Genomic DNA, 11,194 nt, shown 5'->3' on the forward strand with positions numbered 1-11,194 from the left:
GGTCCAAAGGACTCGGTCTGTTCAAAAACAGCTAAACAAAGTGTCTCAGCTTTGCCTGAGGACTCGAGAGCGAGGCGGCATACCCCATAAGCAAGCACACTGGCCTCTGCTCCGCGAGCTGCATGTTGCAAGTGCGTTGCTGCATCCCACCAGGAACCCCCCGTTATCGGACTCACGTGGCGATAAGAAAAGTTCTCGATAAAGAAACTCCCCGCGGAAAGTTTGCATCACGTGCCTTTAGAGTCATATCTAAACGGGCAAGTGAACGCTCACTCTCCTTCTTATTCTTGCCACTACAGAGATGCCGGTCACAGTTGGAGTCCTCGCTTTACAGGGCGCATTCATTGAACATGTTCAGCTGCTGAAAAAGGCCGCTGAGCAGGAAGCTCTGTCGGACTGGGAGTTCATTGAGGTGCGAACGCCACACGAGCTCGACAGATGCGACGGGCTTGTGTTGCCCGGTGGCGAGAGCACCACCATGTCTCTCGTGGCGGCGCGATCTAATCTCTTGGAGCCTTTGAGAGACTTTGTCAAGTAAGTATTTGCCTGTGCGCTTGCAAATATACGAGTGTTGAGCAGATCTGACGATAGCGCAATTGTACAGAGTCCACCGCAAGCCAACCTGGGGCACCTGCGCAGGCCTGATTCTGCTGGCCGAGTCGGCCAACAAGACTAAGAAGGGTGGTCAGGAGCTGATCGGTGGTCTTGACGTTCGAGTCAACCGCAATCACTTTGGCCGACAGACCGAGAGTTTCCAAGGACCACTAGAACTGCCATTCCTGGGCGAAAACGCACCGCCATTCCCTGCTGTCTTCATCCGAGCCCCCATTGTGGAATGTATTCTGCCGCATCAAGAGGGGATCCAGGTGGCAGAGGCGGAGCGTGAAGATACCGTTATCGCGCCCTCGAGGAAGGCCAAAGACGCCGCGGCGGAAGCTGCCACGGCCAATCATGTCGAGGTGCTGGCCACCTTGTCTGGTGCCGCGGCTCGGTGCGCCACTCAAGGGCGTAATATCGACCCCGACCAAGAGGTCGGCGACGTCGTGGCTGTTCGTCAGGGCAATGTCTTTGGAACCAGCTTCCACCCCGAGTTGACTGGAGACGCCAGAATCCACGCATGGTGGTTACATCAGGTGCAGGCTGATGTTAATAGAAGGAAGAAGCTTGGGCAATAGACCTAGACCAAGGGCAGGTATTATATAGAGCGCACTGCGAAGACATTTTTGTAAATAGGGTATCAGATGAATAGAGAAATCTTGAGTTTCTGCTAGTTGAATTCCACGCCGTGGTAATAAACATAAACGCCATTTTCCGGCTCCAATACTGTTTTCATGTCGCTGATCAAAACACCTTACCTTCCCTCGCCGTATTGTTCTTCCTCTCGTTGGCGTTGGTCATCGTATGCACGGCCATAGCCACCACGGCCGGGGTCGTATTCCTCACGGTACTCGTCGCGAACCTGTCCACCGGACTTTCCACGTCTGTCGGGGGAAAAAGTTAGTTGCTGTCCACTCTCTTGTTCTGTCCTTCTAGAACTTCCCAGGGTGACCCTTTATGAAACAATTACATACCCATACTGTCGGCCCTCCTCAAAGCCAGGGTCCAAATCGGTTCGGATGATTCGCTCGTCCAACTTTGTTCCTCCAACGTACTTCAAGCAATCAAGCGCATCTTGGTGGGTGTAGTATTCGACAAAGCAGAATCCGCAAGGGGTCTTGTTGAACCGATCGAGGCCCATTACCAGTCGCTTGATCTCGCCACACCTAGAGAAAAGTCAATACTCCGAGATGGACCCTTTGTACATGCACGCGCTTACTTGGAGAAAAGCTCGTGGATCTGTTCCTCGGTCGTGTAGAAGGACCTAGACGAGTCAGTGGATGTGTCTTCCTAGCGCATTTCGAAGCATCACATACAAGTTGCCCACGTAGAGTGTAGTCGCATCATGAAGCTTAGACATAGGGTCCTCCCGCTCATGCTCTTCCTCGTCTCGATCGTTGTATCTGCTACGCCGCTTATTCTGTTGCGTCTCTCGTTAGTACCTGTTGGCCGCATCTGGGCCGAACCGCGGCCGTAGAATTGTCTTACCTTTCCTACATAGTAGGCACTGGGCCGATCCAAGCGATCGACAGTATTGACAGACAGCAAGCTCATCGTGAAAACCCAGGAATCAGGTGCAGCAATCGGAGGTGATAGAAAGACAAGAAGTGGACTGGTCGTTCGGGCGGCAAAGGGAAGCTTGGAGCTTTAAAAGTTTCTTGGCACCGGCACCACCAAATTCCACGGCGCATCAACAACACAGCCAAATTTCTGCCTCAGTTCCGCTTCATCTGCGAATATTTGTCGGCGACGAGGATGGTCTAAACAAATATCTGCCTTTCAAGCGACTTTCTTGATCTCTCCTTCATCAACGTCACGATGCCCAAGGTCAACAGCTACGCGCCGGCCTGGCTGTGCCGGCCCTCGCCTGGTGCCAGCCTCTTCACGAGCAATGCCGACAAGAGCCCTGCGCAGGAACTACAGGATAAAGCCAAGCCCTCCGCCGACCGCGGTGCGACCAGAACGATCGCAAAGAGAGGAAACGAGATATTTGCGGTGGTCGACAATGAGATCCGCTGGTCCAACCTGGCGCGCCTGAAGGATCAATGGCAACAACAGGCCAGAAAGAAGAAAACCAAGGACCAGACGAATGCCGCTTCTCCTCCATCCTACCGAGTATGTCAATCTTTGAGCATCTTTCATTGCTCCTGTGCTGGCATGTAATCCATTGCGACTAACATGATGCAGGTTCTGGCTGTGCCAGTTTATGGACTCATCAAACAAATCCTTCCCTCCCCGAACGGCGCTTTTCTCGCAATCGTCACCGAGCACACCGTTCACATTGCCGTGTTGCCGGATTCTTCCCATCTATCGTCAAGCGATAAAGCCCCGATTCGACTGAAGACATACCAGCTTGGCCCGACCACCCATGTCATCCCGGAATCACCAGTCGTGTCTGCATTATGGCACCCGCTGGGCCTGCATACCAATCTCGGTGGATGCCTTGTCACAATCACTGCGGATGCTGCAGTGCGCGTTTGGGAGCTGGACCGCAACAACCACTGGTCTTTTGACCAGCCCACATTGGCTGTTGATCTTAAAAAGTTGGTCGATGGCACCTCGTCCGATCAGGACTTTGCGCCCTCCGGATTCGGCAAGAGCAAGGGATTCTCTGCGGATGTCTTCGATATGGAGGTTGCATCGGCTTGTTTCGCTGGCAATGGAAATGACAAGGAGGACGCCTGGGCACCCATGACTCTGTGGGTTGCCATGAAGCCTGGTGATCTCTATGCGCTATGCCCATTGCTGCCCTCAAAATGGCAAGCACCTTCTGCAACCATTCCCTCGCTCTCCTCGGCTATCATCCCGAAGATGGCAGCTTTTGAGGAAGGGCCGGAGGACTTGGAGGAGGAGCTGATCGCATGCCGGCAACAATATGAATGGCTGCGTGAGATTGATGATCAGGAGCCTTTGAACCCTCCTACTGATTCGGATACGATTCAGGGTGCGGATGTGTTCGCTCGGCCAGCAAACCCAAGTGCCATTCCGCGCATGCAAGGACCCTTCAGGTTCGACACTGGAGATGAGCTTGACGATCTAGACCTTTGTGATATTTTGGTCATCGCTGCTAGACTGAACGTTGAAGACCTGATGATGGGAGAAGACGAAGAGCTGGCCGTGGAATCAAGCGATCAGGACAAGCTGTCTGCAACAGTCATCTGTCTAACCAGCGGCAACGGTCGAGTTCACATTTGTCTAGAACTGGATGGCGTCGAGGGTCAGTGGCTTCCCAAGGCTAGAAAGAATGCCTTCCGGACTCCACTTTCTGAGCCCGCTGATCTGGTCTTGGTTGAATCCTTGGATACCATCAAAACAAACGGTACCGAGTCGGTCACTTGGCCTACTTTCACCAAGGACATCCACTCCCGGTATTCCTTCTTCGTGACGAACACGTCCAATGTGGCGCACTTCTCCATGTCGTCCTGGGTGCAAAGATTAGAGTCGGAATTGCAGGCCGAGGACACGACTGGCTCAGGCTTCCGGTTGCAGGTTATATGCAGTGGAAACGTTGCTCAGAGAGAAAGAATCTTGCAGGTATCAGATGCGGATATCGCTTCTCAAAAGGAGCATTTAGCTGCATCTCTGGTATTCCATGACTTCGACCTGGGATACCTTCTTCTCACCTATCTTCCATCCTGTCCGTATGCTGCTGTCATGGATGCCCCGGAGGATGCTTTCTCGACAACGATGGATCTTCGCACTTACGACCAAAACAATATTGCGGAGGCGTCCCCCATGTTGGCCCCTCGCCGAGCTCCTTACCAAGTTCCGGCCATCCTGTACGCAAAGTCTCCACTGGAATCTTTCGTCGAGAAACACGTTCCGCACCGCCAGCGACACACCCTCAAAGAGCAGGTTCGCCTGTCACCAGCCACTCTCGACCTAGTCACCACGGCTCACCGTGTGCTCTCCGCTCACACAAATGCGCTGGAACGAGCTGCTTCGGACTTATTCCGCCGTTGCGAGAGACTGCAGGGTGAGATGAAAGACCAGCTCAAGCAACTTTCCGATGTTGCTGAGCGGATCAAGGGCGTGACAAGTGAGATTGGCGAGGACGGCAATCGCAAGGAAGGCTCTCGCAATGGCAACGCGCTTGACAAGAGACTGCAAGCTGCAAAGGACAGACAGACCGACCTTACACAGAGATATGATGCGTTGCGCAAGAAGATTCTCAACTCTGGTGGTCGGCCTCTGAGTGAGAAGGAGAAGGCTTGGGTATCTGAGGTGGACGCTTTGGCTGAGTCCGTTGGCGATTCCAAGCCCAGTGAGGCAGGCCAACAGCTAGCGCAGCGCCTGGAGACTGTAGGTTTTATTTTCGTGTTTCCTTCGTGGTCCTTCAGACTAACAAACAATTCAGGTCAAAGATCTCGCCAACGACCTTCTGGCCGAAACCAAGACTCTCACAGCCAAGGCACCATCGCCCAACGAGCCTGGAAGCCCTGCTTCTCCCAGTGGCGCACACCCCAAGGTGCCGCAGCGACTTCAACGTGCCAAGATTGCTGATGCGATGAGAATGGTGGAACGAGAGTGAGTGACTATTTTCTTTTAATCTTCTAGCTACCTTCACTAACACTTCCGAATCAGGTCTGCGGTTATCGATGCGATTACCGCTCGTCTCGAGCGCCTCAACACAAGCTTATAAACCCAGCTGGTGGCATAGTGATGATGCCATTCCAGGTCTCATGACCTCGCAACATCGTGTGGAGAGCACTCTCGCACGCTCATGATCTTTTTTTAGTTTCTAGGATAGCATGCATAATGAATGGGACAGACGATCAACCGTCCAAGTACTCTCACTGGCTTCATACTTCTTAGTTGCAGCACCCCGGAGTTGGAGTAGCCCAAAAGCGAAAAAAAGTACCATGAAATATCGAATGTCTACCAACAATAAATCCATCAACTAGCAGCACGACCCAGTCCGCTTTCTCAAGTCTACATCCTCCACTTCCTGGGCGTTTTTCTCGTCCTCGTCGCTACTCACCGTCGGGCCTAACCACTCTCCCAGTAGATCTAATGAATCCGTCAAGTTAGCACATCACACCCGTAGAAAATTATAATGACAAACGAGAATCCAAAGTTCTCATGCTGACTTACCTTCAACTAAATACCAATCCGTCTTCTCCCTGCGGGCCCGATAATTCTTCCATATCTTTTCTAGCTTCACAGGTTCACAAGCTCGCGTCGCATCCCCCATAACCTCGGCTCCAAACAACCATCGAGGCAATTTTTGTGGATCTAGATCGAGTTCCGGGGTCGTCGGTCTAGACGGATGCAAGGCTTCAAAGTCTTCTTCTGCGTTTGAATCGTAGTTGCTGTCAACTTCGCAGTGTAATGATTCTTCCTCTTCCTCTGGCAAACTCTCTTTACGTCGTTGCTCTGCTTCCTTTTGTTGCGACATAAGGTTAGCTACTTCTTGATCAATACGCTTGTCACCGGATCTCCAACATTCCTTGCAGGTTTGTAGATGGCAGTTGATTACTACCATTCTAGCGCCCCAGCATGTCTCGGTTGGTTTGCAGTAGAGATCTCGGATATTCCAGATACAACCGCAGAGGAGGTACTTCTGGGTCCAAATTAGACACATTTTTGCTGTAACTTGAACGCTGGTAAAATCTGGAAAGTTAGATGTTCAAAATATGTAGAAGATATGATCTGCCGTGTTGCTAGCGCATCTTCATATAAGGGTAATAGAGATCGATGCTTTGTGTCTAGTACTGTGGAATGATTCTTTGAATGAAAAGGCATTATGTTATGATTTCAGACATAATGAGTCTTTCGAGATAAGGACTCCATTGTCCTACATTCTGACACTTCCTTTGTAGACCCGTCAACATTGAAGAAAGAGGCCATATTGAATTAGATACAGGAATTATGGGTATGTAAATGATTGGCCCAACCATATCCATCGAAGACCAGAGACACCATGTTCCATGCCCTTCCTGTAGATGCACCTGTACCCCTGAAACGCCACCCAGGACCCATGCAAGATAAAAAAAGGGTATCAAAAATCAGGAATGCGATGACTGGGCGGAAGCTTGGTGAGGCCCTCAGGAGCCTTGATCTGACAAGAGCAAACTCCGCGAGCAAACTGCAAAGCCGTAATCTCATCCGAGTCCTCGACACGCTCAATAATCATGTCGTAAAGTTCGTCAACAATCTCTTCCCAGTTTGGCAGGTTCACATCTTTAACAAATACCTGCCACTTGCTCATCGCCGGCTTGAACTCCGATCTCCACCAGTACAGCCAGGCCAAGTACTCGGGGTGGCCCATCTGTTGCGAAGCGACATGCTTGATACTGAACATACGCTGGCAGTATGTCGACCACTCAATCGCGTTGAACTTGGCCAGGGTATTGAAGTAGAGAGTGAAGTAGGTGTCGTAGGCAACCCGGTTGAGGTGGAAGCCCAGGGTTGCACCTGGGATTTTGGCAGCTGGGGCGAGGGTTGGGTTTGCCGGATCACACTGTTCCTTCCACTCGAAGAGCCGCTGGAGAGAGCGAGAGTGCTTGTCGAAAATTGGACCCTGCTTCTGAGGGCACATGGCCAGGAAGCGCTTAGAGCGCAGCTGGTGGAGAAAGCGCAGGCCTTGGATGACGGTGTAGGCGGACTCGGCGATTTGCAGGTGCATCAGGCGAACCTCTTCCGGAACCCAGAGGTAGCTTGGGAGGCAATAGTCCTTTGCATCGTAGGCGTAGGACATGATTGTCTCTGGCTCTGGCTCAGCGATGCTGGCTGCGGGATTCATGGTGATGGGACGGGATATCGCTTGCTGTGATGAGAAGATGGGAAGCGAAGCAGCAGGGTGTGAAGTGGAAAGAAGAGGACGATTAGAACGATCAGTGTGAGGTTATAAAGGGCAGGAAAGAGGGAAAGACAGAGAGACTGTGGATGTTTTAATCTGTGAAGGCGCGATCGAGAAGTGAACGCTTTTCACCGCGCTGGAGGGTGTTTTCAAGTGTGTGCTTATATCCCAACTTCTCAAATTCGCATTATATTGTAATGACATGTGAGACCTTTCTACACCGATATCGACGACGACATTAATTAGTAAGAACCCCGTGGAGGTCGTGAACCTTCTCAGTGACTGGCATTACCCAAAGGCTGCCCTGTTATCATTCACCTGCATGAAGCTATTCTATATTAGTTCTTCACCATATTTCCCAGCACCATCAATCTCTGTGCTCGCTGAAGATGTCAGGCTGTAACAGGAGATCTCTGCGAAGAGTCATAAATCCTTTTTGCCTTCTCTCCATAATCCCAATCAATCCATGCCAACCCAAGAGTATCCAAAACCAAGAAAGAAAGACCAAGGAAACCAAGATCGTCAAGCGAGTATCAATCTCGTAGATGGGAATTTAGATTACTGGACACTATTTTTGTATTAGCAGATAGATTTTTAATGACATCAGGTTTGTTCAATCAATACATACCGTTGGATGAGGTGGACTCCAGAGGCCGTTTCTACAACGCCGCTGACTTGACCGGGCTGGAGGGCAAAGGCAGCATCCTCAAACTCCTTTTGCATCTCACCATGGCCAAAGAAGCCACTATACAGACTTAGTACAGGCACATTATGTTTCAGGGGGGGGTCAAAACATACAGGTCACCCTTCTTCCTGGCGCTGCTGCAATCGGACTCGGAGACGGCAATGTCACCGAGAGTGGCCTCCCCAGACTGAATGCGCCGCTCATGCCCTTTCAGAATTTCAATAGCCTCTTCCTTTGTCCGGGTAATCTCTGCTTCGCGCCAGCTGCTGGGGCGACGGCTGTCGCGATGCTTCACGAGCAGGTGGCTGCAGCGGATCTTGCCCTCTCCCTGTCCACCGACATCATTCTGGGTTGCTGCAGAGTGGTGAGTTGCCATGTATTCCTTGAGTGTCTCGGTATCGGTGTCCGCAGGAGGTTCCCAGCGCGATTCCTTGGTCGCGGGGTTGAAATAGTAGGGCAGGTTCTTGGAGTTCGAGTGACGAACCTCCCAGCCCGCTGGAAGTCCTGTAGCAGCCTAGATGCTGGTTAGTTATCAGGCCAAAGAGACTGCTGGAAGACAAGGCAACTACCATTGTGAGAGTATGAGTCAATATGCAAAGGTTGTTTAATTGAGGAAGCTTGGTTGGCAAGTATTGAACTGGAGAATGGAGGAATTGCGGGGGACAGCTGCAAACACTGCAAACTGATCGCCCGCTAGAACCCATCGGAATATCAGGTGCTGCCTTCTGCGCCTTCTTCCCGCCAACTTGGTTGATTGTCCGTCTTCTCTTTCTCTCTTCTTCTCCAACCTGCACGATCCCAAACAAGCGAGTCGTCTCATCTACCGCAACAATCTCTCTCCCGCGTTTCAACCAGTCTCATTCACACCTCACCCACAATGTCTGCCAGCCCGACCCCCTCTGGCGGTGCCGATTCGAAGCCCGCTGACCAAATTCACTTCCGCTTCTGTCGCGAGTGGTAAGTCCTTTTATCTGATGCCCCGCTTGTACTGTATCTCGAACTAACCCTCTCATAGCTCTAACCTGCTCTACCCAAAAGAGGACCGCGTCACCAACCAGCTCATGTTCACCTGCCGTACCTGCCACGTCGGCGAGCCCGCAACCTCCCACTGCGTCTACCAGAACAAGCTGAACAGCCAAGTTGGAGACACTGCCGGTGTTACTCAGGATGTGGCCTCGGACCCCACGGTTTGTTCCCCCGAGTCTCTTTTTGTTGGCTTCCTGACCATCCCCGGATTCTGCGCATGTTGTGGCAAAGAAATCGCCTGCGTGACCTGTGGCCGCGCCTACTATGCGGTTCCCAAGGACCTTCCCGATGGAAACCTGAGCCCAGTCTCGGATGCGCCTAGCAACGTGTCCAGCATCGACGCTGTTCGGCTGGCTTAGATCGTTTCATTCGGCTAACTCTCTTTTTCTCCCCACCGTGTATAGCTTCCCCGAGCGAACAAGCTTTGCCCGAGCTGCGGTGAGAACGAAGCGGTCTTCTTCCAGTCTCAGCAACGTTCCGCGGAAAGTGGAATGGTGAGTTCCTCGATCCCTCGATCCTAGCCCCTCAATCGTGGTCAAGTCCCGACACTAAGCCTGGTTTCCAGAAACTTTACTACGTGTGCTGCGCATGTGGTACTGTCTTCACCTGATCCTTGTTTTTTACGATACGGCGCGATGTTTCCCACCGGATACCCTTTGGTCCTTCTTTGATTTAGTTTGCGGTTCTTGCATAGGGATGGAGTTTATTCGGCGATGAGATAAGGAAATGGAAAATGCGCTTTTTCAAAACATGTCACCTTCTTCTGCTTTGGTATTGAAAAATAGAGACTTATATGGTACAAGATGAAAATGCTCTCGATGAACAACGCTTTCCCAAAAAAACAAATAATAGCACAGCCCGACTTACACGTGCACGGGCGCCAACGACAAGATCTTGGACCACTGCTTGCCGCGCAGTTCCTGTCCCACGACGCCTGTAGAAAGGATGTCAGTTTATTGTGAATTCTCGTCAGAACCAAGCTAGACTCGGTGGACAGCCGGAACAAATAGGACCATTTGGACGAACCGTTCATTCTTGTCCCGATAGGATCTCCAGCCTTATTCACCAGCACACAGGCATTATCTCCAAACCGAACAACGGTACCATCATCGCGCTGCACCTCCTTCTTCACACGGACCACAACCGCATGCCGAATATCTCCACGACGGACCTTGTTCGCGAGCGCGGTAGTGCTAGACCCTTCCGACGTAGCAGCCCTCTGCTTCTGGACGACGACGACTATCCGGTCACCTAGACACACAACCAGCATTAGCACACTGTATCCTCTGTAATCGCGACTCGTCCGAGGCGTGTTCTAGTTCGGTTCGAGTTCGGGGGACTGACCGATCGTTGCGGCCCGCTGCTTCTTCAGGACGTTGACGCACTCGACGACCGAGGCGCCGGAGTTGTCGATGCAGTTTAGTAATGTCTGGGAGAGGGGGTGTTAGTGGGAATTGGCTTGGGTTCTTTGATTGTGTAGCTTGTACCTTTAGTTGAATCATTGTGGGTGCATTGAGGGATTGAAGCACTGGGCGGCTTTTGTTCGTATCACCACAATTTGTTCGGAGAGTCGGCGCGGAACGGGGGGTTTCCCGGTTTGGAGAGTTTCTCCGAGGCGTGATGGGAGATCTATACAAAAGGCACTTCAATAATTCATAGGGAATATTTTGAAAATTTGGGACCTTGACCATTATCCATTTCCGATAAATATTTTTAAATTCAATGTGTTTGTTTGCCGGGGTTGGTAACTTATTGTGGTATATGCGTGCCACTGCTTCACGATCCGAGAGCTTTCTACTACGATAGTTTGTAGGACCCCGGTTGATGGAGCCCTTCTGGGTTATTCATCTTCATGAAGACTACTTAGGGAATTCTGGAGGATGGATTCAGTGGAGCAGATCTATGCCTAGTTGGAGCCCATTCCATACCTAGTTCTCGGAAGGAAATTAAGTATATACGATGGGGACATATTCCGACGACATAGGATGGGCTCCCTTTGTCTACAGGTTGTGTCTGCTCAATTAGTTTGTAAAACGATAATGATCCGAGATATTAATCATCTGGGACATATACAGAGAGAAGAA

At 51.3% G+C, this 11,194-nt stretch overlaps 8 protein-coding genes across 8 annotated transcripts; 3 read left to right on the plus strand and 5 right to left on the minus strand.

Moving 5' to 3' along the window:
• Positions 1-301: 301 nt before the first annotated feature.
• Positions 302-1,175, plus strand: N7458_009171 (pyridoxal 5'-phosphate synthase subunit PdxT; the record flags this gene model as incomplete). Its single annotated transcript, XM_056912553.1, has 2 exons — positions 302-534; positions 605-1,175. The coding sequence occupies 2 exons, from the start codon at positions 302-304 to the stop codon at positions 1,173-1,175; spliced, it is 804 nt and encodes a 267-aa protein (XP_056761402.1).
• Positions 1,176-1,351: 176 nt separating this feature from the next.
• On the minus strand, positions 1,352-2,151 carry N7458_009172 (nuclear cap-binding protein subunit CBC2; the record flags this gene model as incomplete). The annotated part of the gene is made up of 5 exons (XM_056912554.1): positions 1,352-1,481; positions 1,572-1,763; positions 1,817-1,861; positions 1,914-2,017; positions 2,086-2,151. 5 exons carry the CDS (start codon positions 2,149-2,151, stop codon positions 1,352-1,354), a joined length of 537 nt encoding a protein of 178 aa, XP_056761403.1.
• A 264-nt stretch (positions 2,152-2,415) lies between these two features.
• Positions 2,416-5,239, plus strand: N7458_009173 (uncharacterized protein; the record flags this gene model as incomplete). Its single annotated transcript, XM_056912555.1, has 4 exons — positions 2,416-2,712; positions 2,785-4,899; positions 4,955-5,124; positions 5,182-5,239. The coding sequence occupies 4 exons, from the start codon at positions 2,416-2,418 to the stop codon at positions 5,237-5,239; spliced, it is 2,640 nt and encodes an 879-aa protein (XP_056761404.1).
• Positions 5,240-5,497: 258 nt separating this feature from the next.
• Positions 5,498-6,181, minus strand: N7458_009174 (uncharacterized protein; the record flags this gene model as incomplete). The annotated part of the gene is made up of 2 exons (XM_056912556.1): positions 5,498-5,607; positions 5,692-6,181. 2 exons carry the CDS (start codon positions 6,179-6,181, stop codon positions 5,498-5,500), a joined length of 600 nt encoding a protein of 199 aa, XP_056761405.1.
• A 417-nt stretch (positions 6,182-6,598) lies between these two features.
• On the minus strand, positions 6,599-7,342 carry N7458_009175 (Peptidyl-prolyl cis-trans isomerase ssp-1; the record flags this gene model as incomplete). The annotated part of the gene is made up of 1 exon (XM_056912557.1): positions 6,599-7,342. One exon carries the CDS (start codon positions 7,340-7,342, stop codon positions 6,599-6,601), a length of 744 nt encoding a protein of 247 aa, XP_056761406.1.
• A 615-nt stretch (positions 7,343-7,957) lies between these two features.
• pin1 (peptidylprolyl isomerase ESS1) lies at positions 7,958-8,656 on the minus strand (the record flags this gene model as incomplete). Its single annotated transcript, XM_056912558.1, has 4 exons — positions 7,958-7,967; positions 8,028-8,144; positions 8,198-8,588; positions 8,632-8,656. 4 exons carry the CDS (start codon positions 8,654-8,656, stop codon positions 7,958-7,960), a joined length of 543 nt encoding a protein of 180 aa, XP_056761407.1.
• Positions 8,657-8,961: 305 nt separating this feature from the next.
• N7458_009177 (DNA-directed RNA polymerase II core subunit RPB9) lies at positions 8,962-9,720 on the plus strand (the record flags this gene model as incomplete). Its single annotated transcript, XM_056912559.1, has 4 exons — positions 8,962-9,041; positions 9,100-9,454; positions 9,515-9,604; positions 9,676-9,720. 4 exons carry the CDS (start codon positions 8,962-8,964, stop codon positions 9,718-9,720), a joined length of 570 nt encoding a protein of 189 aa, XP_056761408.1.
• A 253-nt stretch (positions 9,721-9,973) lies between these two features.
• On the minus strand, positions 9,974-10,612 carry N7458_009178 (mitochondrial 54S ribosomal protein uL14m; the record flags this gene model as incomplete). Its single annotated transcript, XM_056912560.1, has 4 exons — positions 9,974-10,044; positions 10,137-10,361; positions 10,455-10,539; positions 10,598-10,612. The coding sequence occupies 4 exons, from the start codon at positions 10,610-10,612 to the stop codon at positions 9,974-9,976; spliced, it is 396 nt and encodes a 131-aa protein (XP_056761409.1).
• Positions 10,613-11,194: the final 582 nt, after the last annotated feature.

The sequence above is a fragment of the Penicillium daleae genome, assembly GCF_028827525.1.
Source record: "Penicillium daleae strain IBT 16125 chromosome Unknown utg000008l_segment0_segment0, whole genome shotgun sequence".
In the NCBI taxonomy this organism is placed as follows: Eukaryota; Fungi; Ascomycota; class Eurotiomycetes; order Eurotiales; family Aspergillaceae; genus Penicillium; species Penicillium daleae.